At 39.5% G+C, this 25,454-nt stretch overlaps 1 protein-coding gene across 2 annotated transcripts; it reads left to right on the forward strand.

Annotated features, from left to right (window-relative positions):
- The first annotated feature begins 1,952 nt into the window (after positions 1–1,952).
- Positions 1,953–22,052, forward strand: LOC139373537 (hepatoma-derived growth factor-like). 2 transcript variants are annotated; one of them, XM_071114161.1, is made up of 6 exons: positions 1,953–2,044; positions 7,366–7,442; positions 7,745–7,889; positions 8,172–8,327; positions 16,267–16,455; positions 16,883–22,052. In XM_071114161.1, the coding sequence occupies exons 1-6, from the start codon at positions 1,994–1,996 to the stop codon at positions 16,901–16,903; spliced, it is 639 nt and encodes a 212-aa protein (XP_070970262.1). In that variant the 5' UTR covers positions 1,953–1,993; the 3' UTR covers positions 16,904–22,052. The 2 variants fall into 2 exon arrangements, with proteins under 2 accessions (XP_070970262.1, XP_070970263.1); XM_071114162.1 differs by having other exon boundaries at positions 1,954–2,467.
- Positions 22,053–25,454: the final 3,402 nt, after the last annotated feature.

The raw sequence follows: 25,454 nt of genomic DNA on the forward strand, positions 1-25,454 counted from the left end.
CCCATTAGTTCATGGTATCTTTAAAGTACATGGATATCCTTCAAACATGTCAGGGAAACAAACCCCCTAAACATACACATACCAAGAGACGGATATAGATGCCTGGAGGACACTGTGGGAGTTGTTGCTTCACTTCCCAGCTGTTGAGTTTCAACTCCACCAGACACAGCATGCTGTGGCAGTTGTGGAGTGTCACAAGAGGGAGGCGGTTTGATCTGGCGGTGTCGCGACAGTGGCAGTGGCATCATTAGGTCTCACAATGGTGGAAACAGTGTCCATCATTTGGAATTGTGGGAGGTATGTAGTGTATCCCATGAACAGTCAATTGACCTTAGAGCACCTGTTTGTTAGCACCTGATCATTCTAGCTTTTCTGCAGTATTCTGCATAATCGGACTAACCATAGTAGTAATATTCTGCATAGAATATCATAGTACTGATAATCAATCTTCTGCTTTTGGCTTGCTCATCTCCTTATGTCTGGGCCCATTTTTATAAAATGGCAATTGCTGGGTTTAAAACAAATATTGTTGAATGAAGTGTAAATGCTATGCTATGTTTCTGTCACAGACTGCCTCATGGGACTGTTCGAAGGGGGTAGCAGCAGCTTTTCAGCGAGCCAATCACTCAAAGGTTTTATTTTTTACAAATATAATGTTGCCATCATGTTGATCCAAAGAGTGTGTTTTAAAAACATTTACTGTCTTTACTCAGCACACTGTTTTTGGTTTGAAATACTGAAATACTGATTTCCCAGCATCCTAAAATTGACTTTAATACTGCCAACAACAAAATGGTTCTCATTTCCTGTACTTTATTTGGAGCAGCAATATGATCTTAACGAATCTCCACAAATGAGTCATATGAGGAATTCAGACATTGGCAGCATGAACTCAATGCTAGTTGTTGGATTCCACCAGCCTCCTCAGATGGCATCAGAACCCCTCTATGTCCTCAGGTATACAGCAAGAAACAACAATATGATGGATTTGACAGGTGGAGAGGTGAGGGGCTTCTTAAACAATATCATAAGGCAAATGGGACTCATTTATTTTAGGCAGATATGAGTCAAATTGTAGCTGCAGATGCCTTATTTGGTATATCAAGGAAGCTATCCTCAGGCACGACTGTGGAGGGACCCAAATCTGCTGAAAGGTTTTTCTGCAAACAGAAGGCTCACACATTTGTCTGTGTGGCTCAGAACCTGTCAAATTAGGTACTTTAGATGCTATACAATGAAGTGTCAAAAGTTTCTATGTGAGACTAAGGCAATATAGTAAGTCTGGCATCACAGATCATGATAAAACACCCAACAGGTTTGATTGGAGATACTTTGGTTGGTCTTGGATTTTTACTAATATGTCAAAAGAAGACTGGACTCCTTTACAGCCCATTCATGCTAAAAAAATAAATGTACTTGATATATCCAGTAATGTCAATCATCTTTACACAGGTTTTTACAGGTACCTTGGACTTCTCAATATTCCCACACGGTGTCTTGATCTGAGAATACCAGGAGCAACTCGGGGACATTTTAGAGTTGGACAATTCAGGATGAATTATCAGTTTGAGATACTTAGTGTACTACTCAACCCTTTTCACACTACTGAGTCCAGTGGGGCTGCGCCAAGCTGAATTTTGGCCTGGCCCGGTTATGCATTCATTCACCATAAGATTTCTGGAACTGTGCTGCAAAGGACAGTGAGAAAGAAAATAGAGCCAGTACAGTACCCTTTTTTGGATCGGCACAATAGTGGAGAAAATGGTATTGGTTCTCCCTAGATAGGCTACCCAAATACATAAACAATATTTTATCAGTAGAATATTATAGACAATTGACCTTTTAAAGCAAATCAAATACAAAACAGGCATTTTTGTTGGTGTATTGGAAGGTTTCTGTTCCTTAGAATCCATGGAGGGTATGTAATCTTGCAGAATTCCAATATCTTTGTTACCTCGGTTTTGGCCTAGACCATACTAGTCAATCCCAGATAATGAATCTGCTCATGAGAGGGAAGCGGTTCCAAATTTCAAACAAAAACAAGGTCTGTAGATAGACTACAGAGGATTACGACGGCAGGAATAACGGAATGATTATATTTTTAAATAAGAACATTACATTTAATATCTGCAGCTTGTAACCACACTCTGCAAAGCTCTGGATCGCGCAAAGTTACCAATTCGATTGCGTCCATGTTCCAAATTTCTACGCATGATTTAATTTTGACGCGAAAACCTGAAGCCACCCAAAGTTGGAGCTCTTAACCTCACAAGTGCAATCCTCTGGGAGGCTATATCTCGTTGTTCATACTTGCAACAGTAAACTGACATTATACATTTATATATATTTTTTAAATATCTCATTCATCCGCTGAGAAGCTATGCCGAGGTCGAATAGGCAAAAAGAATACAAGCCTGGGGATCTCGTGTTTGCGAAAATGAAGGGTTATCCACATTGGCCCGCGAGGGTAAGCTCCTTCATACTTTTCTTATTGCTTAACCAAACGCTAATAGTAGGCTTACCTCTTCTTGTTTCTAGTCCACATGCATGTAGGCCTATCTGCTAGATCAGTTCAACGAGGCCTACCCCCTGGTCTTTGCAAAGTTTATTGGCGTATGACTACGTGGTGTGAAATAGGCTAGTGACATTTTTTTGTACATTCGGTGTTTGATTTTGAGAAATGCGAAATCATCTATTTGTAGCAGTAAACATACTTTTACAGTAACCTAGCAAAAGCCGTCCTTATTACTGTTCAGTTCGCAGAGGCACGGTTTAATTTAACCATTGATACGAGGCCTAGTATAGGCTGTTCGATAGATCCTGGCTTCATGTAAACAAACATGAATAACATCTTCAACTTCGGTAACAAATAGGCTCGAGTAGCCTACGTTTAAGAACAGTTACCACTCGGATATTAGGCTATTCCAAGTCCAACTAGTAGCATTTTACAATGTGAATGTGAGACAAAGTTGAGGCGAGTCGTGAAATGGATTCTTTGAAACACTGTAACCGAGTTTGCTACAATGTGGTAATTCCCGTATGGTTAATATTTGGCGGCAGCGGCGGCGTTTGATTGTCTGGAAGGAATGCATGAGCCTATTGTAACGGTAATGTAAATGTTGTATTTTAGCCTAGACTCCATTCCAAATTAGGGGAAAGTGGGTGATTTATTGTCATTAATGAGAATTGCCATTGTTTATATATATATATAAAAAAAACAAGTTATATCCTCGGGCAAAGGACAACACACATTGCTTGAATTGGTGCTCTCCCTTCCCGAGGCATTCCAAATCCATTGAAGTGTAATTAACTGTTTCGGCAACGTGGATTAGTTTCAAGTAAATATTCTACCAATTTATGCAACAACAGCGTTTGGAGACTTCTAAAAGTTTCATTAATTTATTTTCGTCAAAAGTCATGCCAAATGTACCTCTGTAATGTATACTTTTGCACAGTAGCCTACCCAAAACGACATTGGGAAATGACCAGCTGAAGCAAAAAATAAATAAAAGAAAGTAGTCTTCAGGACAATGTGTTATTTGTTCATTTGTATTAATTGTGCATTGCTCATCATGGCAGTATACTGTACATTACAGAAATTCACAACCAGATGCCTAGAGGGCACTGTTACAAAAGTAAGATATAGAGCATGATATCAGAAAGCTCAGAATGGCTGTCAGCCTACGATGACCATAGATACAGGACATGGCTGGTCAGAACCCTGGAACAATGCATATAAACCCCCCCACCCCCCTCCCTCCCCTGTTTTCTGTCTGTCTCTCCTCCCACTATCCCTCCCTCCTTCCCATTTAACAGACTGTCCACAGTCACTGCCCCTGTCCTAGCCCACCAAACACACACTCTGGTAAGACGCACAACGGGCACGCCTATAGGGCCTCTTTGGCATGACGCCCATCAGGAAGCAAGGTGGCACAGCGAGGCAGGCACGGTGACTCAGTGCCCAACCGTTGTCACAGGGCTTCCTGTACAACACACCATAGCTGTGTCCCACAGAGAAAGATAATGGGTACCTCTCAATTTTATGTAGTCTTAATCTGAAAACAAGGTAGCCTAGGTGTCCCGTGTTGTGTCCCAATAATCTCCTTGCTTCCGAAGTGTGCACTTGTTCACTTCCCTTCACGGATTTTAAAGTGGCAATATGTAACTTTTTGGGCCACCCTGACCAAATTCTCATAGAAATGTGAGTTATAGATCTATCATTCTACTTGAAAGCAAGTCTAAGAAGTAGAGGTCGACCGATTAATTGGGGCCGATTTCAAGTTTTCATAACAACGATTACATTGCATTCCACGAGGAAATTGCGTGGCAGGCTGACCACATGTTACGCGAGTGCAGCAAGGAGCCAAGGTAAGTTGCTAGCTAGCATTAAACTTATCTTATAAAAAACAATCAATCTTAACATAATCACTAGTTAACTACGCATGGTTGATGATATTATTAGGTTAACTAGCTTGTCCTGCATTGCATATAATCAATGCGGTGCCTGTTAATTTTTCATGAATCACAGCCTACATCGCCAAACGGGTAATGTTTTAACAAAAGCGCATTCGTGAAAAAAGCACAAGTGGTTGCATGAATGTACCTAACCATAAATATCAATGCCTTTCTTAAAATCAATACACAGAAGTATATTTTTAAAAACCTGCATATTTATTTAAAAGAGTCATGTTAGCAGGCAATATTAACTAGGGAAATTGTGTCACTTCTCTTGCTTTCATTGCATGCAGAGTCAGGGTATATGCAACAGTTTGGGCCGCCTGGCTCGTTGCGAACTAATTTGCCAGAATTTTACGTAATTATGACATAACATGGAAGGTTGTGCAATGTCACAGACATATTTAGACTTAGGGTTGCCTCCTGTTCGATAAAATACACAACGGTTCTGTATTTCACTGAAAGAATAAATGATAATTTCCGGATTTGACTATATTACTGACCTAAGGCTCATATTTCTGTGTTTATTATATTATTATTATTAAGTCTATGATTTGATAATTGATAGAGCAGTGGGAGACGGCAGCAGGCTCGTAAGCATTCATTCAAACTACTGCGTTTGCCAGCAGCTCTTAGCAATGCTTGCTTCACAGCTCTGTTTATGACTTCAAGCCTATCAACTTCTGAGATTAGGCTGGCAGTACTAAAGTGCCTATTAGAACATCCAATAGTCAAAGGTATTTGAAATACAAATGGTATAGAGAGAAATAGTCGACGCGTCATAATTCCTATAATAACTACAACCTAAAAGTTCTTTAACTGCAAATATTGGAGAACTGGGAATATTGAACCACCAGCTTTCATATGTTCTGAGCAAGGAACTTAAACGTTAGCTTTTTTACATGGCACATATTGCACTTTTACTTTCTTCTCCAACACAATGTTTTTGCATTGTTTAAATATGTTCTAGGTGTGCTTTTTTCTATGCTTCCCGTTCTTAATTTATTTTTGCTACTTTAACTTTCGTTTTTTTTTTACACCAGCCTCAAAGAGCTGAAACAATATTTTGGGTTATGGAAAATGTATTTCACAGCGGTTTAGATTGTACACTATCTTATTTTGTCACAAACTGAAATTAGTCCACTATTAGTTTTAGCAACCAGAAAATGGTGGCGCAAAAAACCCAAAACATAAGCATGGGAAGCATAGAAATGTTCTATGCGCGCTATATCTACCGCTTCTTAGACTTGCTTTCCATGTGAATGACAGATCTATAAGTTGGGTCGGGTCGCCCAAAAAGTTACACATTGCATCTTTAAGTAAAAATACTTTAAAGTACTACTTAAGTAGTTTGTGGGGGTATCTGTACTTTACTATTCATATTATTGAATAAGAGAACATCCCTGACTCTGATCTGGCGGATTCACTAAACGCATGCTTTGTTGGAGTGTGCCCCTACTTAAGTATAATTAAAACCAAATACTTTTAGACTTAGTATTTTAATGAGTGACTTACTTGAGTTATTTTCTATTAAGGTATCTAAAATTCTACTCAAGTTTGACAATTGGACACTTTTTCCACCACTTCACGAGAATCAAGCTATAATGTGAAATTCATATGGCTCCGTAGGTTGGAGATTGGTGCTTAACTTTTGGGTTCAAGTCCTGCAGAATAACCTTGTCGAACATGCCAATCCAAATTTTCTTACTCTATGGCTAGTCTTGGCAAAGTAGCTATATTTGCTCTTACATGTTTGACATGACATCATTGTATCATCTGCTCATCAGAATTGTATGTTGAGTTTGTGGATAAATGGAAATAGAAACAATCCTTTGATCTTACATAGTTTTGAATAAGAAATGTAATTAGAGTACTAATTTAGGCCTACTGCTGAAATGTTCATTTTTAGAATGAGTCTTTCTATTTCTGTGTGTGTATGTTCATGTCGGACACCTCCAAATGTGCAACTACACCAAAGAATGTGGCAAATGAGCACGCAGAAAAGTATACGCTCACATAAGCATTGGGTAATTAATACATTTGTGCATGATCCCAGATGTGCATGCACATTCATAACACATTCACAGCACGCAAAACAAAAAATCATTACTATTCCATAAACTAGCCCATAATGCCAAACCTACACAAACTGTGTTGTTTTTTATTGTTCAGCACAAAGTGAGTCAGTGAAGAGACTTATTGATTTGCCACTAGGTTTATTGCCCAATATTTGCCTTTGGGAGAGTGACACCATTTTCACAAAACTAAATGGCAGTCATTTACGCTATGTGTGTATTTGAGTAACAAAACAAGTGTTGGTCAGTCATTAAAGAACCTGTTGACAACCAGGCCTGTCGAGTGTGAAGTACATTTTTAATTACTGGGTCTTTGTTTACACTGGTCTGTCTCTTCTCTTTGTTTCAGTAGCCAACATTTATTTTTGTACATACTTGTTTGTGGTAGCTCCTGCAATTCATAAATCCATATCAGGTACTGGCACAGGTGATATTTAAGAACGTCTGTCCTAGTGCTCCAGTTGCCTTGAGAGATGTGGAGGGTTAACGCCATTAGTTGGTTCTCCCTATTTGATTTCTTAAAAAACAATCCTTTATCTTATATTTTTAATTTTTGTTTTGCTCCATTTATTTTTGGTTTGCTTCATGTCTTTAAGTTTGGTGTGGGTTTAAATTGTGTTTGCCTCCTCTTGGGCAAATTTAGACATGATTGGGGCCTTTAAGTCCCAGTTGGACACCCCATGAGTGTCTTTCTGAAACCCTTTCTGAACCTGTTTTGGTTGTTAGTGACGCTTTGTTAGTTCACCTTCTGTTTGAGCTACAGTTTTTGCTTTCTTTCTGGGGGACATAACAGATGCACTCACTAAAAGATTGCACTCCCCGTTTCCTTCCGCAGATTAATGAGTTACCCGAAGGAGCAGTCAAGTCCCCCTCCAACAAGTACCAAGTGTTCTTCTTTGGGACACATGAGACGTAAGTGAATATGGTTTTTGATGCGACGAATCCTATCACAATTCCAAATGAGCCCCTACCTTCAATACACTTGTGGAGATCTGAGAGAAGTAATATGGTGAAAATACAGACTAGCTTATCAGAGAACAAGTTGGAGCTACCACCATATTGTTTCTTTCGCGTATCAAATTCTCTCCAAATCTCCACAAGTGCATTAGGAGGTTCGTTTGGAATTAGAATTAGCTCCATAGAATAGTATTTTGAAGCTCTGTAGGTTGTTGCATGTGTCAACCTTTGAACCTTCTAAAATTTTGCCATCTCAGTGCATTCCTGGGTCCCAAGGACTTGTTCCCCTATGAGGAGGGCAAGGAGAAGTTTGGCAAGCCCACCAAGAGGAAAGGCTTCAGTGAGGGTCTATGGGAAATTGAGAACAATCCTACGGTGATACACGAACCCGCAGGTTATGAGGTGTGTGTGTGCTTAGATTACGACGGAAATGGTCGTGTCTGTCTACCTGCCGACGTGCATGAGCCTTTGTTCCTGTGTGACACATGACATAATTTTAGCCAATATTAAGAAGCACACCACACAATGTTTATTTTTCCTTTTCTGGTAACACAAAATCCCTATTACTTTATCATCCATGATGAAGAGTACTCCCAAATACAGATTTACCTATACTCAACCTCAGCAAATACAGGGAGTAATTCACCACATTTTCCTGCCAAAATTATGTTCTTTCTCCCTCAGCTGGCAAAGGAGACCCCAGCAGAGGGGGCGGTGGAGGCAGGTGTGCCGCGAAAGGGGAATGCAGAAGGAAGCAGTGATGAGGACGAAGGGACCCTTATCATCGATGAGAAGACCGACAGGGGAGGGGCCAAGAGGAAAGCTGGGGATTCCGTTGAGGTAAGTGTCAGTCACAAGCAATGTTCCCCCCCAAAAATTTACGGCACAGAGCAAATTTCATGTCTGCTGAGCACCAACTTGAACATTTATAGTGAACACTGAGGCTGTAACACCTTTAAGTTCATTTTAACAGTGGCCAAGTAGTCTATTTTATCATAATGTAGACCTACCAGAGTGGCCTACCATCAAAAACAATGGCGTAAATGCATCCCATAACATTTCAACATGGAAATAGCTGTTCTATCATTCAGCCTACAGTAGCAGACAATGTGTGGTGTTCAATGAAGGCCTACATTCCATGAGACTTTTAACCTCTTTATCCGCTTGTCCTTCAGACAAGGTGACTGAAAATGTTGTTTGATGCCAGAAACCACTTTACAAAATCAAATGTATTATTATTCCCATAACATTATTACAGAGAATCATACAAATGATGCTACCCTCTGCCTATTGGCTACTTAGCTTATTCAAACCTGTTTCAAAATACAACACTGCCCCTTTTAAGACAAAAAGGCCCTTTTACCTGACTCGTTTTTTTAAGATGTCTAGAAATGTATACATTTTGTGCTCGTGTAGGAAGCAATCACTCCCGTATTGCTAACTACAAACGATCTATAACTGGGTTAATAACTCACTACCTAGCAAATGATATGAACAAAATGTGCACAAGTGGCTATATGCAGCTCTCGCTTTGATCCTAAACCAAGCTCATCTATTCACGACTGCTCATGTTGTAAACACAGTCCAGTTCAAAGTAAATGGCACAGGCAATGGTCTGTTATCATATAGGCCTACTGCAGCTCTGATTGTTTATGCCCACTGGTCTGTATAGAGTATGGGATGAGACGTGCGTGTCAATGCAATAGTATCCTACTCTGATGTGTTCTGCCTACAACAAAATCTCTTGCATAGTTTGTTTTGTTTCAGTATGTTGCATTGGAAGTGGCTAACATTGCATTGTTTCGATCACAATTGCCACTGTAAAGGGAAATGCTCTAGAACAGTGGTCACCAACCTTTTCTGAGTCAAAATGCAGGCAGAGATCTACTGCTCAGATTAATTTTTACATTACTTAAAAAACAAGCGTATGCAACATTGACCAATTTAAAAACAGTACTGTAACAATGAGGTTTGCGCAGTAAGCTATAGGCCCGATACTTTATCAGCACATTGGTTTTGCTTGAATTGCCCTGCCAGTGCACTGTTGCTGGGGGCCATTTAAAAAAAATTATAATAATACAAAAATAATTAAATGAAGTAGCCTGTATGATCACACCGGTAATAGATCAGTTGTATTACTTGTGAGGTGCAGCCGAGTGAGCATACATTTTAAATGTGCTTTTTATTTGTATTTTACTGGGCTGATGGCACCTGCATCTGATGGTCTTAGCGGAGGGAGAGAGCAGCAGACTGAGGGTCCGCCTCTCAACATCCCTCTGCTCTCCCTTTCCTCCACTGACACTGACCAAAAAGGGACACCTTCGCACCGCATAATTTCTGCCTCATGCACAAATTCATGTTACTCTTATGAACAGAGAAAGTGAAATATTACTTGACATTAAATAAGACCCAAGCCGCTAATAATAACAACAATGCAAGCCTATAGATACTTTCCTACTCATTCATTACTGCTGGAGTGTTTGTTGTAGCGCAGAGTGGAAATAGTAGGAACGTGCATTTTATGGCCTTTTAAAAGTGTTGAATACAAAGTGTTGACAGTGCTGAGTAGGAACTTAAACATGAAAGCACTCATAAAAACAACAGCTCTTTCTTTGCTGTGTTCGTTGACAGGTTCTCCCGAGTCATGCTTTGAAATGTTTTGAAATCTCACAGTATCAACTTTACTGCGGCTTTCTTTTATATGTGCTCCGTTACTGCAGACACTGTAATCTGAGCCATCTGATTGGCCAGCGGTAGGCCTGCAGTGCTCTTGATATCAAATTGTAGTTGTCACGTGCCCTTTATACAACAGGTGTAGAACTTCCCGTGAAACACTTCCTTACAATGCAGTTAAGAAAATTGAGGTTAAAAAAAGATTTATTAAATAAACTAATGTAAAGAAAATATAAAAGTAACACCCACTCGCCGACAAATTCTCACAAGGAACCCACATCTGCGAACCCTGTAGCTCCGTCTCCTCTTCATGCGAATGACTGGCACTGGCCTGTATTGGCGAAGAGCTTACTCACAGGCAATGATACCATTTTCTGCTTTAGGCTGCATTATATAGAGTGCATAAAACATTAGGAACACCTGCTCTTTCCATGACAGACTGTCCAGGTGAAAGCTGTGATTCCTTATTGATGTCACTTGTTAAATCCACTTCAGTCAGTGTAGAGGAAGGGGAGGAGACAGGTTAAAGGAGGCGCTTTAAGCCTTGACATGGATTGTGTGTGTGTGTGTGTGTGTGTGTGTGCGCCATTCAGAGGGTGAATGGGCAAGACAAAAGAAAGTTCCTTTGAACGGGATATGGTAGTAGGTGCCAGGCGCACCGGTTTGTGCCAAGAACTGCAACGCTGCAGGGTATTTCATGCTCAATAGTTTCCCATGTGTATCAAGAATGGTCCACCACACAATGGACATCCAGCTAACTTGACACAACTGTGGGAAGCATTGGAGTCAACATGGGCCAGCATCTCTGTGGAACGCTTTCCAATCTAATTGTATTTGTCTCATGCGCCGAATACAACCGGTGGAGGTAGACCTTACAGTGAAATGCTTACTTACAAGTCCTTAACCAACAATGCAGTTAAGAAAAATAATTGTTAATTTAAGTAAAAAATAACATGAGTAAAGATCAGCAGTAAAATAACAGTAGTGAGGCTATATACCTAGGGTACCGGTACAGAGCCAATGTGCCGGGGCACAGGATCGTCTATGTAATTTAGGTAATATGTACATGTAGGTAGAAGTAAAGTGACTGCAGGAGCAGATTTCAGGAGGACAAGACACTTTTTTTTCTTCTGATGACTGATATAAGGGCCTGTACAGTATGTGATAGGCCTATCTGACTTATATGATGGTCATAATGCTTCTTGACTGTGTCATAAAGTGTATTTTCTACAAGGTATTTAAAATATGATGAAAGAATCCATTACAACAAGAAGAACAAAGGATTTAAGAAACAGACTTTCAAACGAAAGGAAACATCTGGGTAGGGTAAAAAACTATTTGAATGAATGTGGGTTTTCACTCTTATGTAGGTGTCATTAACAGCCATAAAATAATGGAATATATGTCACAGCAGTTGTAAATGAGTCAGGACAATGTTACGACCATGTTATGACCAGTTGTCAGCTGTTGACTTGATATGGTTATCACAGTGACATAACACTGGGTGTCAAGTAGTGTCAACGATAAATAAATGGTATATTACTAATTTCTTGAAATATTTATAAATGTTAGTAATCTAGTTATTCACACATTTATAAACAACTTATGTAATAATAATTAATAATAATTAATAATTCTTCAGATGTTTAATAAATCTAATCATAAATATTATACAATTATTTTAAATACCAATCATGAGTCTTTTTGCATAGCCTCGTCTCAAGCGAGTGCTATTTATACTTTATAAATACTATATATAATGTCGAGTGACCAGTGTAATTTCTCAAAAAGATGGACATGCCATTGGTAGACATTCCAGCAGTACTCGATGCTCCTTTTAAAGATGGTATCTGCAGTAGGGGAAACAGTGCCACTGTTAATATACTGTATATGTTTTTGTTTTTTGGGGAGACTAAGCGGAGGTGAGGAGTGTCGCACAGCACATATTCTGCTGTTTTATCGCGCATGTAGTGATGTCCGAGGGGAATTTCTTATGTTGTTGTTTTGCAGTAGCTTTTGTTCTAATATTGCAAATGAACATGCTAGTTTCACCATTAAGCATTCCAGATTTAAGTTTTCATAATGTCCTAGGACACATTGATGGTTAAACAATAATCACACTCTACAGAGGATGTTTAAGGAAATATAATAAACATTTTATTTCAGAACAGTGGTAGTACAGTAGGGGCCCGAGGGCAGACACTTAATGTGTTGTGAAATCTGTTGATTGTATAGTTATTTTTTAAATTGAATAACTGCCTTAATTTTCCTGGGCCCCAGGAAGAGTATGCCTTGGCCACAGCTAATGGGGATCCTTAATAAATACAAATACAAACAGTCACACTGTTGTAATAGTGTGGTGCATACCTTTGTCCGAAAATGCAAACATGACCCTTTTCATGGCAGTGATTTTTGGTGTGGATTGCAGTTGCTCCTTAGAGAAGTCCATAGACCTCTTATGTGGTAAGAAAACAAATACCTGAATACATAATTTCACTGAACTATCCCATTACTTTCAAATTGGATTGTATTACGTTTAAAGAATTAATGCCTTTAAAGGCTAGTCGGAGTGCCGCCAAACAAAGCAAAGTCTGCGTTTTAAAAAGACTGAGGCACTGGAAGAATTTAAAGGTTATGCATGTAACATTTCTAACTCAATCACATACAGTGCCTTTGGAAAGTATTCAAAACCCTTGACTTTTTCCACATTTTGTTAGCTTACAGCCTTATTCTAAAATGTATTAATCTACACACAATACCTCATAATGACAAAGCAAAAACAGGTTTTTAGAAATGGTTGCTAATTTATATTTTTATTTAAAAAAAACTGAAATATTATATTTACATAAGTATTCAGACCCTTTACTCAGTACTTTATTGAATCACCTTTTGTAGCGATTACAAACTAGAGTCTTGGGTATGACACTACAATCTTGGCACACCTGTATTTGGGGAGTTTCTCCCATTCTTCTATGCAGATCCTCTCAAGCGCCGTCAGGTTGGATGTGAAGTTTTGCTGCAAGGTTTTTTCAGGTCTCTCCAGCAATGTTAGATCAGGTTTAAATCCGTGCTCTGGCAAGCCACTCGAGGACATTCAGAGACTTGTCCCAAAGCGCTCCTGGGTTGTCTTGGCTGTGTGCTTAGCGTCGTTGTCCTGTTGGAAGGTGAACCTTCGCCCCCAGTCTGAGGCCCTGAGCACTCTAGAGCAGGTTTTCATCAAAGATCTCTCTGTACTTTACTCCATTAATCTTTCCCTCGTTCCTGACTAGTATCCCAGTCCCTGCAGCTGAAAAACATCCCAACAGCATGATTCTGCCACCACCATGCTTCACCATAGGGAAGGTACCAAGTTTCCTCCAGACGTGCCACTTGGCATTCAAGTCAAAGAGTTCAAACTTTGTTTCATCAGACCAGAGAATCTTGTTTCTCATGGTCTGAGAGTCTTTAGGTGCCTTTTTGGCAAACTCCAAGCGGGCTGTTGTGTGCCTTTTTACTGAGGAATGATTGGTGGAGTATTGCAGAGATGGTTGTCCTTCTGGAAGGTTCTCCCATCACAACAGACAATCTCTAGAGCTCTGTCAGAGTGACCATCGGGTTCTTGGTCATCTCCCTGTCCAAGGCCCTTCTCTTGGTGGTTCCAAACTTCTTCCATTTAAGAATGATGGCGGCCACTTCTTGGGGACCTTTAATGCTGCAGAAAGGTGTTGGTACCCTTCCGCAGATCTGTGCCTCAACACAATCCTGTCTCGTAGCTCTACGAACAATTCCCCTCGACCTTATGGCTTGTTTTTTGCTCTGACATGCACTGCCAACTGTGGGACCTTATATAGACACGTGTGCCTTTCTAAATCATGTCCAATCAATTGAATTTACCACAGGTGGACTCCAAGTTGTAGAAACATCTCAAGGATGATCAATGGAAACAGCATGCACATGAGCTCAATTTTTAGTCTCATAGCAAAGGGTCTGAATGCTTATGTAAATAAGGTATTTATATATAACACATTTGCAAATTATTATTTTTCATAACAGGGTATTGTTTGTAGATTGCTGTTTTAATTATTTTGTAATTTTAGAAAAAGGCTGTAACGTAACAAAGAAAAGGGGTCTGAATACTTTCTGAAGGCACTGTATGTAATGAATGAATAAAACGAAAAGCTGGCCGGTTCGGCTACATCTCGGCTACATCTCCCTGTTTTATGATTAGTTCTGGTTTGAGAGGTTGACAACGTTAGAAAAACATTAGCATTACAATACTTCCTCATGACCTTGAAACAGTTGTTTTACATCAGTTTTTGTGACAAAAGTCTTCGCTATATTTCTTTTAACATCCTGTATTGTGTGCCTATTATTTTACCATATGTTCTAGGCTATTTTGAGGCCTTAATAAGGAGCATCAGGTACTGCTGGAATGTCTCCCAATTCATGTCCATCTTTTTGTTAGAAATTACTGGTCACTCAAAACATATAAAGTATTTCTAATGTATAATTGTATTTATTTTAATTTTACCTTTATTTATCCAGGTAGGCAAGTTGAGAACAAGTTCTAATTTACAATTACGACCTGGCCAAGATAAAGCAAAGCAGTTCGACACACAACGACACAGAGTTACACATGGAGTAAAACAAACATACAGTCAATAATACAGTAGAAACAAGTCTGTATACTATGTGAGCAAATGAGGTGAGAAGGGAGGTAAAGGCAAAAAAAAGGCCATGGTGGCGAAGTAAATACAATATAGTAAGTAAAACACTGGAATGGTAGATTTGCAGTGGAAGAATGTGCAAAGTAGAAATAAAAATAATGGGGTGCAAAGGAGCTAAATAAATAAAATAAATACAGTAGGGAAAGAGGTAGTTGTTTGGGCTAAATTATAGGTGGGCTATGTACAGGTGCAGTAATCTGTGAGCTGCTCTGACAGTTGGTGCTTAAAGCTAGTGAGGGAGATAAGTGTTTCCAGTTTCAGAGATTTTTGTAGTTCGTTCCAGTCATTGGCAGCAGAGAACTGGAAGGAGAGGCGGCCAAAGAAATAATTGGTTTTGGGGGTGACCAGAGAGATATACCTGCTGGAGTGCGTGCTACAGGTGGGTGATGCTATGGTGACCAGCGAGCTGAGATAAGGGGGGACTTTACCTAGCATGGTCTTGTAGATGACATGGAGCCAGTTGGTTTGGCGACGAGTATGAAGCGAGGGCCAGTCAACGAGAGCGTACAGGTCGCAATGGTGGGTAGTATATGGGGCTTTGGTGACAAAATGGATTGCACTGTGATAGACTGCATCCAATTTGTTGAGTAGGGTATTGGAGGCTATTTTGTAAATGACATCGCCGAAGTCGAGGATTGGTAGGATGGTCAGTTTTACAAGGGTATGTTTGGCAGCATGAGTGAAGGATGCTTTGTCGCGAAATAGGAAGCCAATTCTAGATTTAACTTTGCATTGGAGATGTTTGATGTGGGTCTGGAAGGAGAGTTTACAGTCTAACCAGACACCTAGGTATTTGTAGTTGTCCACGTATTCTAAGTCAGAGCCGTCCAGAGTAGTGATGTTGGACAGGCGGGCAGGTGCAGGTAGCGATCGGTTGAAGAGCATACATTTAGTTTTACTCGTATTTAAGAGCAATTGGAGGCCACGGAAGGAGAGTTGTATGGCATTGAAGCTTGCCTTGCCCTCACTTTAGATGAAGCCACGCAAAAATACATAGCTAATGTTTAAATGGCATATAAGGACCTAATATTATACATATAAATTATCCTATGGATCATTACTACATACTTTAGAAGTTTATAAATATGTGAATAGCTAGCTTACTAACATTAACAAATGTTGGAGTACTGATTTTAATGAATAAACAATTTACTAATCCATTATAAATGCTTTACTACAAGGTGTTATTATAAAGTGCTGCCAAATAAATAGGAAAGGTGCAGGTGTGGGTCACTTTGCTATTCGTAAATAAATTGTTATTACATGGTATTTTAAAGGTTTTTAAGAGGTTGTTTATTTGAATCAGTAAAAAAAACGTTAGAAAGTAAGCAATCATGTATGTTTGCCGACTTGTGGAAACACGGCACTTGAATACGGGTCATGTGTCTTTCTCTCTGAAGAGCTCTCCTAAACGACCTAAGGACACAGAGAGCAAAGGTGACTCGAAGGTGGATAGCAAGAAGTCTGACACCGAGCTGAAGCTCAATGACAAGGCAGGGCCTAAGCCCACAGCGCCGTCTTCTGCAGGTGAACCAAAGCCAGAGAGCCAAGCAAAACCACCGACCGAGGCCCAATTAACATCAGAGAAGGTGAGGGAAGCTGTCTTTTACACGTTGAGTTACAGAGACATAAAACAACAACAAAAAATAATAATGAATGTACCCTTCACTATGTTTTACACCAACCTCCTGTTTGGAGAATATCTATTCATTTGGTCATACTTCAGGGCTGACACAGGGTGAGTTTTCCAAACGCCTTGTAGCTAATATGGCCTGTTATTTCTCTTGACAATCTTCTGTGCTTGAATTAACGCAACTCAAATTAAGCACTTTGCTGTCCTACGCGAGCTGTGTCATGAAGAGATGTGTTGTACTGTGCTGGCAACGAGGTTTTTGAGAAACTCACCCCTGAGCCACTTAACTTTGAATAGTTAGTGTTGTTTGGTTCATTTCCAACATTATTTAAAAACATAAATTACTGATGCAATGTAACATTTTCTCCATGCTTTTCTTTCAGCCTGTGACTGACAGTGCTTAACATCAACCCTCCGAGGATGACCAAGGACCCGTGGTTCTTTTCCATGGAATTTTGGGCATCAACATAATTAGCTAATCTTTGAATGCTAGGTTTCTGCTGTTATTAAGTAACTGGAAAGTGTTAAGACCTATATAGAAATTGTACAGGCAAAACAAACTTACTTGCCAGTTGGGGGTATTGAATATCCCAGGATTTAAATTGTTGTCAAACCAATAGTGAGGAGAAATGCAATGCTCAAGAAGAAATGGGTTTCGGATGTGTATATTTTTTTTAAGTGCAATTATGAAGTCTAGCTGCTAGGTGTCAAAATGCATTACAGTTTAGAGAGTACACACGCCCGCCGGTTTCTTAACCATCTGAACATAAGCAAACAAAAACACAATTTGGGGGAAAATCTTTTGAACATCACATTCATAATGCTTTTCCATTTGACATGAGAATCCTGCTTATCCTGTTTTAAATACATTTTTAGTTTTGTGGTTCGTTGGTTTGAGAATATTAGATAGCTTTTTATCTATGACGGTGTGCTTTATAAAAAGAACACATCTTTATGTTGTTGGCTTTAAGGTGTGTACAGTGCATTCTGAAAGTATTCAGACCCCTCCAAATTTTGTTACATTACAGCCTTATTCTAAAATGGATTAAATAGTTTTTTTCCCCTCTTCAATCTACACACAATACCTCATAATGACAAAGAAAAAACAGGTTGTTTTGAAATTTTTTGCAAATGTATTAACAAATAAATACATATCACATTTACATAAGTATTCAGGCCCTTTACTCAGTACTTTGTTGAAGCACCTTTGGCAGCGATTACAGCATTGAGTCGTCTTGGGTATGATGCTACAAACTTGGCACACCTGTATTTGGGAAGTTTCTCCCCTTCTTCTCTGCAGATCCTCTCAAGTTCTGTCAGGTTGGATGGGGAGCGCCACTGCACAGCTATTTTCAGGTCTCTCCAGAAATGTTCGGTTTTAAGTCCAGGCTCTGGCTGGGCCACTCAAGGACATTTGGAGAATTGTCCCGAAGCCATTCCTGCGTTATCTTGGTAGGTGAACTTTCACCCCAGTCTGAGGTCCTGTGTACTCGGGAGCATGTTTTAATCAAGGATCTCTCTGTACTTTGCTCCGTTCATCTTTCTCTCGATCCTGACTAGTCTCCCAGTCCCTGCCGCTGAAAAACATCCTCACAGCATAATGCTGCCACCACCATGCTTCACCGTAGCGATGGTGCCAGGTTTATTCCGGATGTGATGCTTGGCCTTCAAGCCAAAGAGTTCAAACTTTGTTTCATCAGACCAGAGAATCTTGTTTCTGATGGTCTGAGAGTCATTTAGGTGCCTCCAAGCAGGCTGTCATGTGCCTTTTACTGAGGAGTGGCTTCCGTCTGGCCACTACCATAAAGGTCTGATTTGGTGGAGTGCTGCAGAGATAATTGTCCTTCTGGAAGGTTCTCCCATCTCCACAGAGGAACTCTGGAGCTCTATAAGAGTGACCATTGGATTCTTGGTCACCTCCCTGACCAAGGCCCTTCTCCCCCAATTGCTCAGTTTGGCAGGGCAGCCAGCTCTAGGAAGATTCTTGGTGGTTCCAAACTTTTAAGAAGATGGCCACTGGGTTCTTGGGGACCTTCAATGCTGAAGAAATGTTTTGGTACCCTTCCCCAGACCTGTGCCTCGACAAAACCCTATCTCGGAGCTCTACTGACAATTCCGTCGACCTAATGGCTTGGCTTTTGCTCAGACATGCACTGTCAACTGTGGGACCTTATATAGACAGGTGTGTGCCTTTCCAAATCATGTCCAATCAATTGAATTTATCACAGGTGGACTCCAATCAAGTTGTAGAAACATCTCAAGGATGACCAATGGAAACAGGATGCACCTAAGCTCAATTTCGAGTCTCGTAGCACATGGTCTGAATACTTATGTAAATAAGATAATTCTGTTTTTAATATTTTATACATTTGTAAACATTTCTAAAATCCTGTTTTCACTTTGACATTGTGGGGCATTGTGTGTAGAATAATGAGACAAAAATAATATTTAATACATTTTAGAATAAGGCTGTAACGTAACAAAATGTGGAAAAAATCAAGGGGTCTTAATACTCTCCAAATGCACTGTACATAATAGTAATTGTACTTACGTTTTTCCTCGGCCTGACTTTGAAATAGGTGATGTATTTTCTTACTCGTGGTGTGTTTCACTTTTAAGATATTTAACTTTTCTTAGATCACTAGCAAGTTGTCGCTAGCGAAACTATCGCTTTAAAGCTACATAACATGTTGCATGCTGCCTGTACATGGGAGGTGACCAAATGTCTTCATTGACACTTAGATCCCATAGAATTAACTTTTTATTGAATGTCACAAATCTATTCACATAAACACAAACACAAGAGAACAAAACCACTTTGCAAAGCCCTGTCTTAACCTGTTACACTCATACCTGTATATTGGTTGAAAAATGCCTGATAAGCAACTAAATTGGAATGCAGTGGCTATAGAGTAACATGCTATAAATGACGTCAAAGCTCAGGTTCTGTGCTTGACAGTGCTGTATGGGTTTTGACTGACAGCCGTTCTGAACTTGAGTACTGCACACGAGAGAGAAGTTGCCCCCATCCCTCCCGCTAATTGGATCACTTTGGCAAATTTGAGTGAGGGAAATGCTTTACATTTTAAGAGGACTTGATGTATTTTGAAAGATGAAATGTTGACGATAATAAATACTGTTTTGATGTCCATCAAGCAAGCCAAACACCCGTGAGTCCAAATGTGCACCTCACATTTCCATATCGTAAAACTCATGTCATATACAGGGTCAACGTTTATGATCACTATGTTTGATGTACAGTTACAAGATGACATGGCGTCATACCCTGGGTGGTTCTGAACAGACTGAGCCTGTTTGTCTATTGTGAAGCAAATTTGCTGCAGTTCACGCAACTGAATGCACTTGACTCCTTTTCTATGCACACCAAAATTACTATCCGTTTCTCTGAATTTCCTTGTGAAAGCCTAACATTGTAAGATTGTACTTTATAACTTAGCTAGTGATGTTGGCAATAGAACAAGCTTTCAAACTATGCCCACCTGACCCAGATTTCAAATTATAATGGTCTGTTTTTGGATTACATAAACAGTAATTGTGTGATGGCGTGGATGCAGGGTTGTGTTCCAAACAAAACGACTACAAGTGTGCTTGCTCTAGTTCCTCAATGGCACAGCTAGGAGAGCTTAAAAAAAAACACCCTATAGTTGACGACTCTTCTTTGAGTCATACAAGTGCATTGGAATGACTTAGTAACTGTGCACACTTTGGAGAGGTGTTTGGCCACATGGAGGCACCAGATAGTCCTCTCACTCAAACCCTTATGTTGCACCTACCCCACATTTTCCAGGAATATTCTTATGTTACTGGATGTATCCAGAGTATTTTCAGATTTTATCAACAAATGTGGCAAAGTACAGTAAATGTAAAATGCACATAAAATCAAGTGTAATGTTTGGATTCAGTCTTGTCAGGTAAACTGTTGTCCTCAACTTTTGGTCAAATTTTTTCCATATTCTATCTGTTCACTTTCAATTTCTACCATGCTTATGCATTTGCTTGTCATGTTTCTTCTGTAAGGAACATTCCAATTGAGCCCTATCAAATTCCCACATGTAAAGAGTTCAGGGAAAACTATATTTCAGAAAGTACCCCAAAATGAAATGTGCATTCTTAAAAGCAAGAAAAACATTCCTGAATGTCTTGTGAAACTGTTGGTATTAACCAGTGACATGTTTTGAAGGAGCACAGTACTTTCAGGTGTGTAATATGATTAGGAAGGACATTGTTCTATGGCAGGGGCATTCAACCCTACCCAGGAGGTCTGGAGTACTGCTGGTTTTCAGTTCCACCTGATAATAAATTGCACCTACCTGGTGTCCCAGGTTTTAATCAGTCCCTGATTAGAGGGAAGGAATATAAAAAAAAAAAATTGAAAGCAGTGGAAGTGGCTTCAAGGTTCAGATTTGAATATGAGGGTTTTATGGTAAGGTATCGCTCATGTCTTAACATGAACTATCGAGAAATATATTTCATATCCACTGCACTGTTCATTTGTCCATACATGCACAATGGCATCCATCTTTTATGGTGCTTTAATGGTGACAATGTAATGAGAAGGACATCAGCCAATGTCCAACAAGATGGTGTCCTGGTTATTGTAATATGGGGCCACTTGTGAAAACATAACACTTCAACACTGTGTAGACGACCTGTCTGGGTACATGGTTGTTACGATTCTGATTTGGTAGTCGCTCTGCTTTTTTATTATACTATTCACTGTGGGACATGCTTTGAGTGTGTACTGTGTGTACCTTGATATTTCGGTGTGAGTGACTTGTCCTTCAAACCTTTTGAACTGGAGCAAAGATACCTTTTTGATTGAGTATTGTCCTATGATTTTGGATTGCTAAACCAAATTTTGAAAGATTTATTTTACTTTTAGCTTGTAAGAATAACCCTTTTGTTGATGTTTTAAATACAATATGGTTTTTATTTCGGGGAGCCCTTTCTCACATTCTATTGGTCCCGCCCTTATTTGTATGTTATTTGTAATTGTCATTGTGGGGATCCCTGTATATTCTGGTTTGTGTGATTGGATGTCATTCATTCGTTGTGGCCCATGTTTGGTGAAATCCATATCTGCATTCAATCAGGTTTTTCGAACTCCATAAGTCATTAATTGACTCGTTTTGAAAACCACGACTCACAGGGGCGCTGCAGGACCAGGCCTTAGAACTGCTGTAAGTCTGTACTGAATATAGCCCAGACCTTTACTTGAGCCTTTCTTTTCAACTGCTAGACTGTCACTCATTCATAGATAACGTTGTATGCTGACTGACCTACTACATGATTCTGGAGCTTTCATTATTTTTCCCTTCTACATTTAAACTTTTAAAACCTAATGCTGTCAGAACGATTCCAAATGTTTTTTGGGTCATTGCCACATCCTTGCCACCTTTGCAATTCATAGTGGACGTAAAGAGAAAAAAAAATGGCCTGATTGTCAGTTCGCCACGCTTCTTGCTTGGTTCTACCATTGTAGCTAGCCACCAGTCCATTTGGTTAAACTCAATAAACATGTTGATGACAAAATGAGGCCACCTGCCTGTCATGTTTGTAACTTTTTCTATGTGCCTGTGATTGTGAACTTATGTCAGGACACCACCAGCAGTGCCTTTCTTAACAATGTGCCCACAATGTGCCCATTTTTCTGAAAAGTCCACTATCTGACAGTGCCATTAACTTCCTGTCAAAGCATTTTCCTATATATCCTGTGAAATGGGTAAACCTAAATTTATGAACCCATTGAAATCACTTAAGACTAAAGTGTATTTATGAGAGTCTTTGTAGAGCCCCACAGTGGAGGTGTCGTAATACCAATAAAACCTAGCGGTCAAACAAATGCTTCCAATCGTTTATCCGCTGTTCATTTTGACTGGGTTGTTATGTTTTGATAACCAGCAATCTCTCTTGGACAAGGCAACTTTTTGTCAATATATTCAGCTCTATTTTCTCTGAATCGAAAATGCTTATTAGCGTCGAAGTAGACATGCAAAACTACAAATCCCTGCAAGCTCTTGCACGTCATCTCTAGCAGACAACTTTGCTAACGGGTATTGTGTCAGTTTAAAACTTGCACAGAATTGTCCATTTTAAAGACATTTTGCCAAGTTATTTATGACTACATTTAGCTAACATTGGATAGTTCATCCAGAGATTCTTACTTTTGCCTCGATTCGGCAGTCTCGTCCAGATCATCATCATCGCATTTGTAGTTCTTTATGATAGCCTAATTAGCGTTTCATTTTTCTGGGTAAATGCACGCAAATATATTGATAAAAGTCACCTAGTCCTAGAGAGGTTTACACAGTTATCAAAACTTCACTGCAGGGTAAGCCTACGCCGCCCTGTGGGAAGAATGAGTGGTGGGAAAACAATTGAACAGTTTCCCTGCCATTTATTATGACTCATTCTGTTGTACATTATAAGGTTCTCACAGTCACCTTTTGTTTTGACCCGACAATACCAAAGGAATTAAATGAGACTGGGTTACATTCAAATCAAATGTAAACATTTATACCAATAGTTGGCTTCGTACCCACGTGTACCCATGTCCATTGGAGCTTATGTCCAATGCCTTAACCACTCGGTCATCCTGCTGTTTACCAAAAGGCTAAAAAGTGCTGAGTCAAAGTGGACATAGTCATTTATTTTGGATTTGATCCACACACAGTTCAAATCAGAGTTTGTTACATCCAAATCAAAGCTAAACGTGTTACCAGGAGAGGGGTTCGAATCCATATGTCCACTGGAGCTTAAGTTTAACGCCTTAACCTCTCATTATCCTGATGTAGCTAAAAATATACTCAAGAGCCCAGCCAAAGTGGAAAAAGGGGTCATAGACATTTATTTCAGCCTTTATCCACATAAAATACAAATGAGCAAAAGGAGGGTTGATTACATCCAAATCAAACTTCTACCAGGAGTGTGGTTCGAATGCACGAGGACATTTATCCATTGGATCTTAATCCAACGTCTTAACCTCCCGGCCATCCTAGTTTTAATAAAGTACCATCAAGACCCTAGTCAAATAAGGAGCACACAATATCTAAATGATACTAGATTACATCTAAATCAAAGGTACATTTCTACCAGGAGTGGGGTTCAAACCCACATGTCTATTGGATCTTAAATCCACCGCCTTAACCATTCAGCCATTCTGGTGTTAATAAAGTACAACCAAGAGCCCAGTGAAAGGGAAATAAGAGGACACAGATTTTTGGCTTTGAGCCAGGCGATATCTAAATTATTACATCCAATTAAAAGTTAAACTTTATACCAGAATGGGGTTTTAAACAAACAAGAACATTCTTCAGTTCGATCATGAGTCTAAGGCCTTAACCACACTGCCATCCAGGTGTTTATAAAGGATAAACACCTAAAGTGCTGAGTCAAAATGGAGTAACTTGTCATAGTCGTTTCTTTCAGCTTTAATCCACACTAAATGCAAATGAATAAAATTAGGGTTGATTACATCCCTATAAACGTCTTACCGGAGTGGGGATTGAACACACACGTAGGCCATTGGATTTTAATTACAACACCTTCACCTCTCGGCCATCCATTGTCAATTCTTTCAGCCTTAACCCATACTAATTGTAAATGAGGGTTGATTATATCCATATTAAAATTCTTCCAAGAGTGGGATTTGAACGCACATGTCGTCCATTGGATTTGAATTCCAATTCTAAACCTTTCAGCCATCCTGGTATAAATAAAGTACTTTCAAGAGCCCATTCAAAGTGGAATAAGGAGCACATAGTCAGCTATTTTGGCTTTGAGCTAGACAATATCTAAATGAGACTTGTTAACATCCAAGTAAAACTCTACCAGATGGGGGTTTGGAACCAACAAGAGGAATCAATAATTTCATATCAATTCTAACACCTTCACCACTCAGCCATCAGCCAGGTGTTTCTAAATGATAAACAAGTGCTGAGTCAAAGTGGAATACTTGGGACACAGTCATTTTATTCAGCTTTGATTCACACAAAATCCAAACAAGTGAAATTACATTTGATAACATCCAAATCAAAGGTAAAATTTAACAAGAAATGGGGTTTGAACCCACAAGGATATATGTCCAACGGCTTAACCTCTCGGCCTTCCTGGTGCAAATAAGTAACTATCTGAAGCTCAGTGAAAGTGGAATAAAGAGCACGGAGGCCGATATTTTGGCTTTGATCCAGACAATATCTAAAAGTGACTTGATTACATTCAAAGCAAGCTTTTAGCCAGGAATTGGGTTGGGACCCACGAGAACAACCTGTTCCTTGGAGTTTTATTCCAACATCTGAACCACTCAGCCACCATCCTGGTGTAGATAAAGCATGATCAAGAGCCCAATGAAATTGGAATGAGGAGCACACAGTCAGTTATTTTTGCTTTGAGCCAGACAATATCTAAATGAGACTTGTTAACATCCAAATCAAACTTAATACAAGAATGGGGTTTCGAAGCAAGAAGAATAATAATGATGTTGATAATGACTCTAACACCATAACCACTTAGCCATCTTTTGTGTTTTTAAAGGATAAACACTTGCTGAGTCAAGGCGGAACAAAGTCAATTCTTTCAGCTTTGATCCAAACAAATTTTTAATGAGTGAAAGGATAATTGATAATATCCATATCAAAGATAGACTTCTACAAGGAGTGGGGTTCAAACCCACAAAGACATATGTCCACTGGATCTTAAGTCCAACACCTTAACCTGTCGGCCATCCTGATGTAAAAGAACACAAAATCAAGTGCCCAGTCAAAATGGAATAAGGAGCACACAGTTAGATCTTTTGGCTTTGATCCGGACAATATGTAAATGAAACTTGATTACATCCAAATCAAACTTTCTATCAGATGTAGGTTTGGAACCACAAAACAGCATTTTAATTTCGATCATGAGTCTAACGCCTTAAACACTCTGCCTTCCAAGTGT

The sequence above is a fragment of the Oncorhynchus clarkii genome, chromosome 18, assembly GCF_045791955.1.
Source record: "Oncorhynchus clarkii lewisi isolate Uvic-CL-2024 chromosome 18, UVic_Ocla_1.0, whole genome shotgun sequence".
Classification (NCBI taxonomy): domain Eukaryota; kingdom Metazoa; phylum Chordata; class Actinopteri; order Salmoniformes; family Salmonidae; genus Oncorhynchus; species Oncorhynchus clarkii.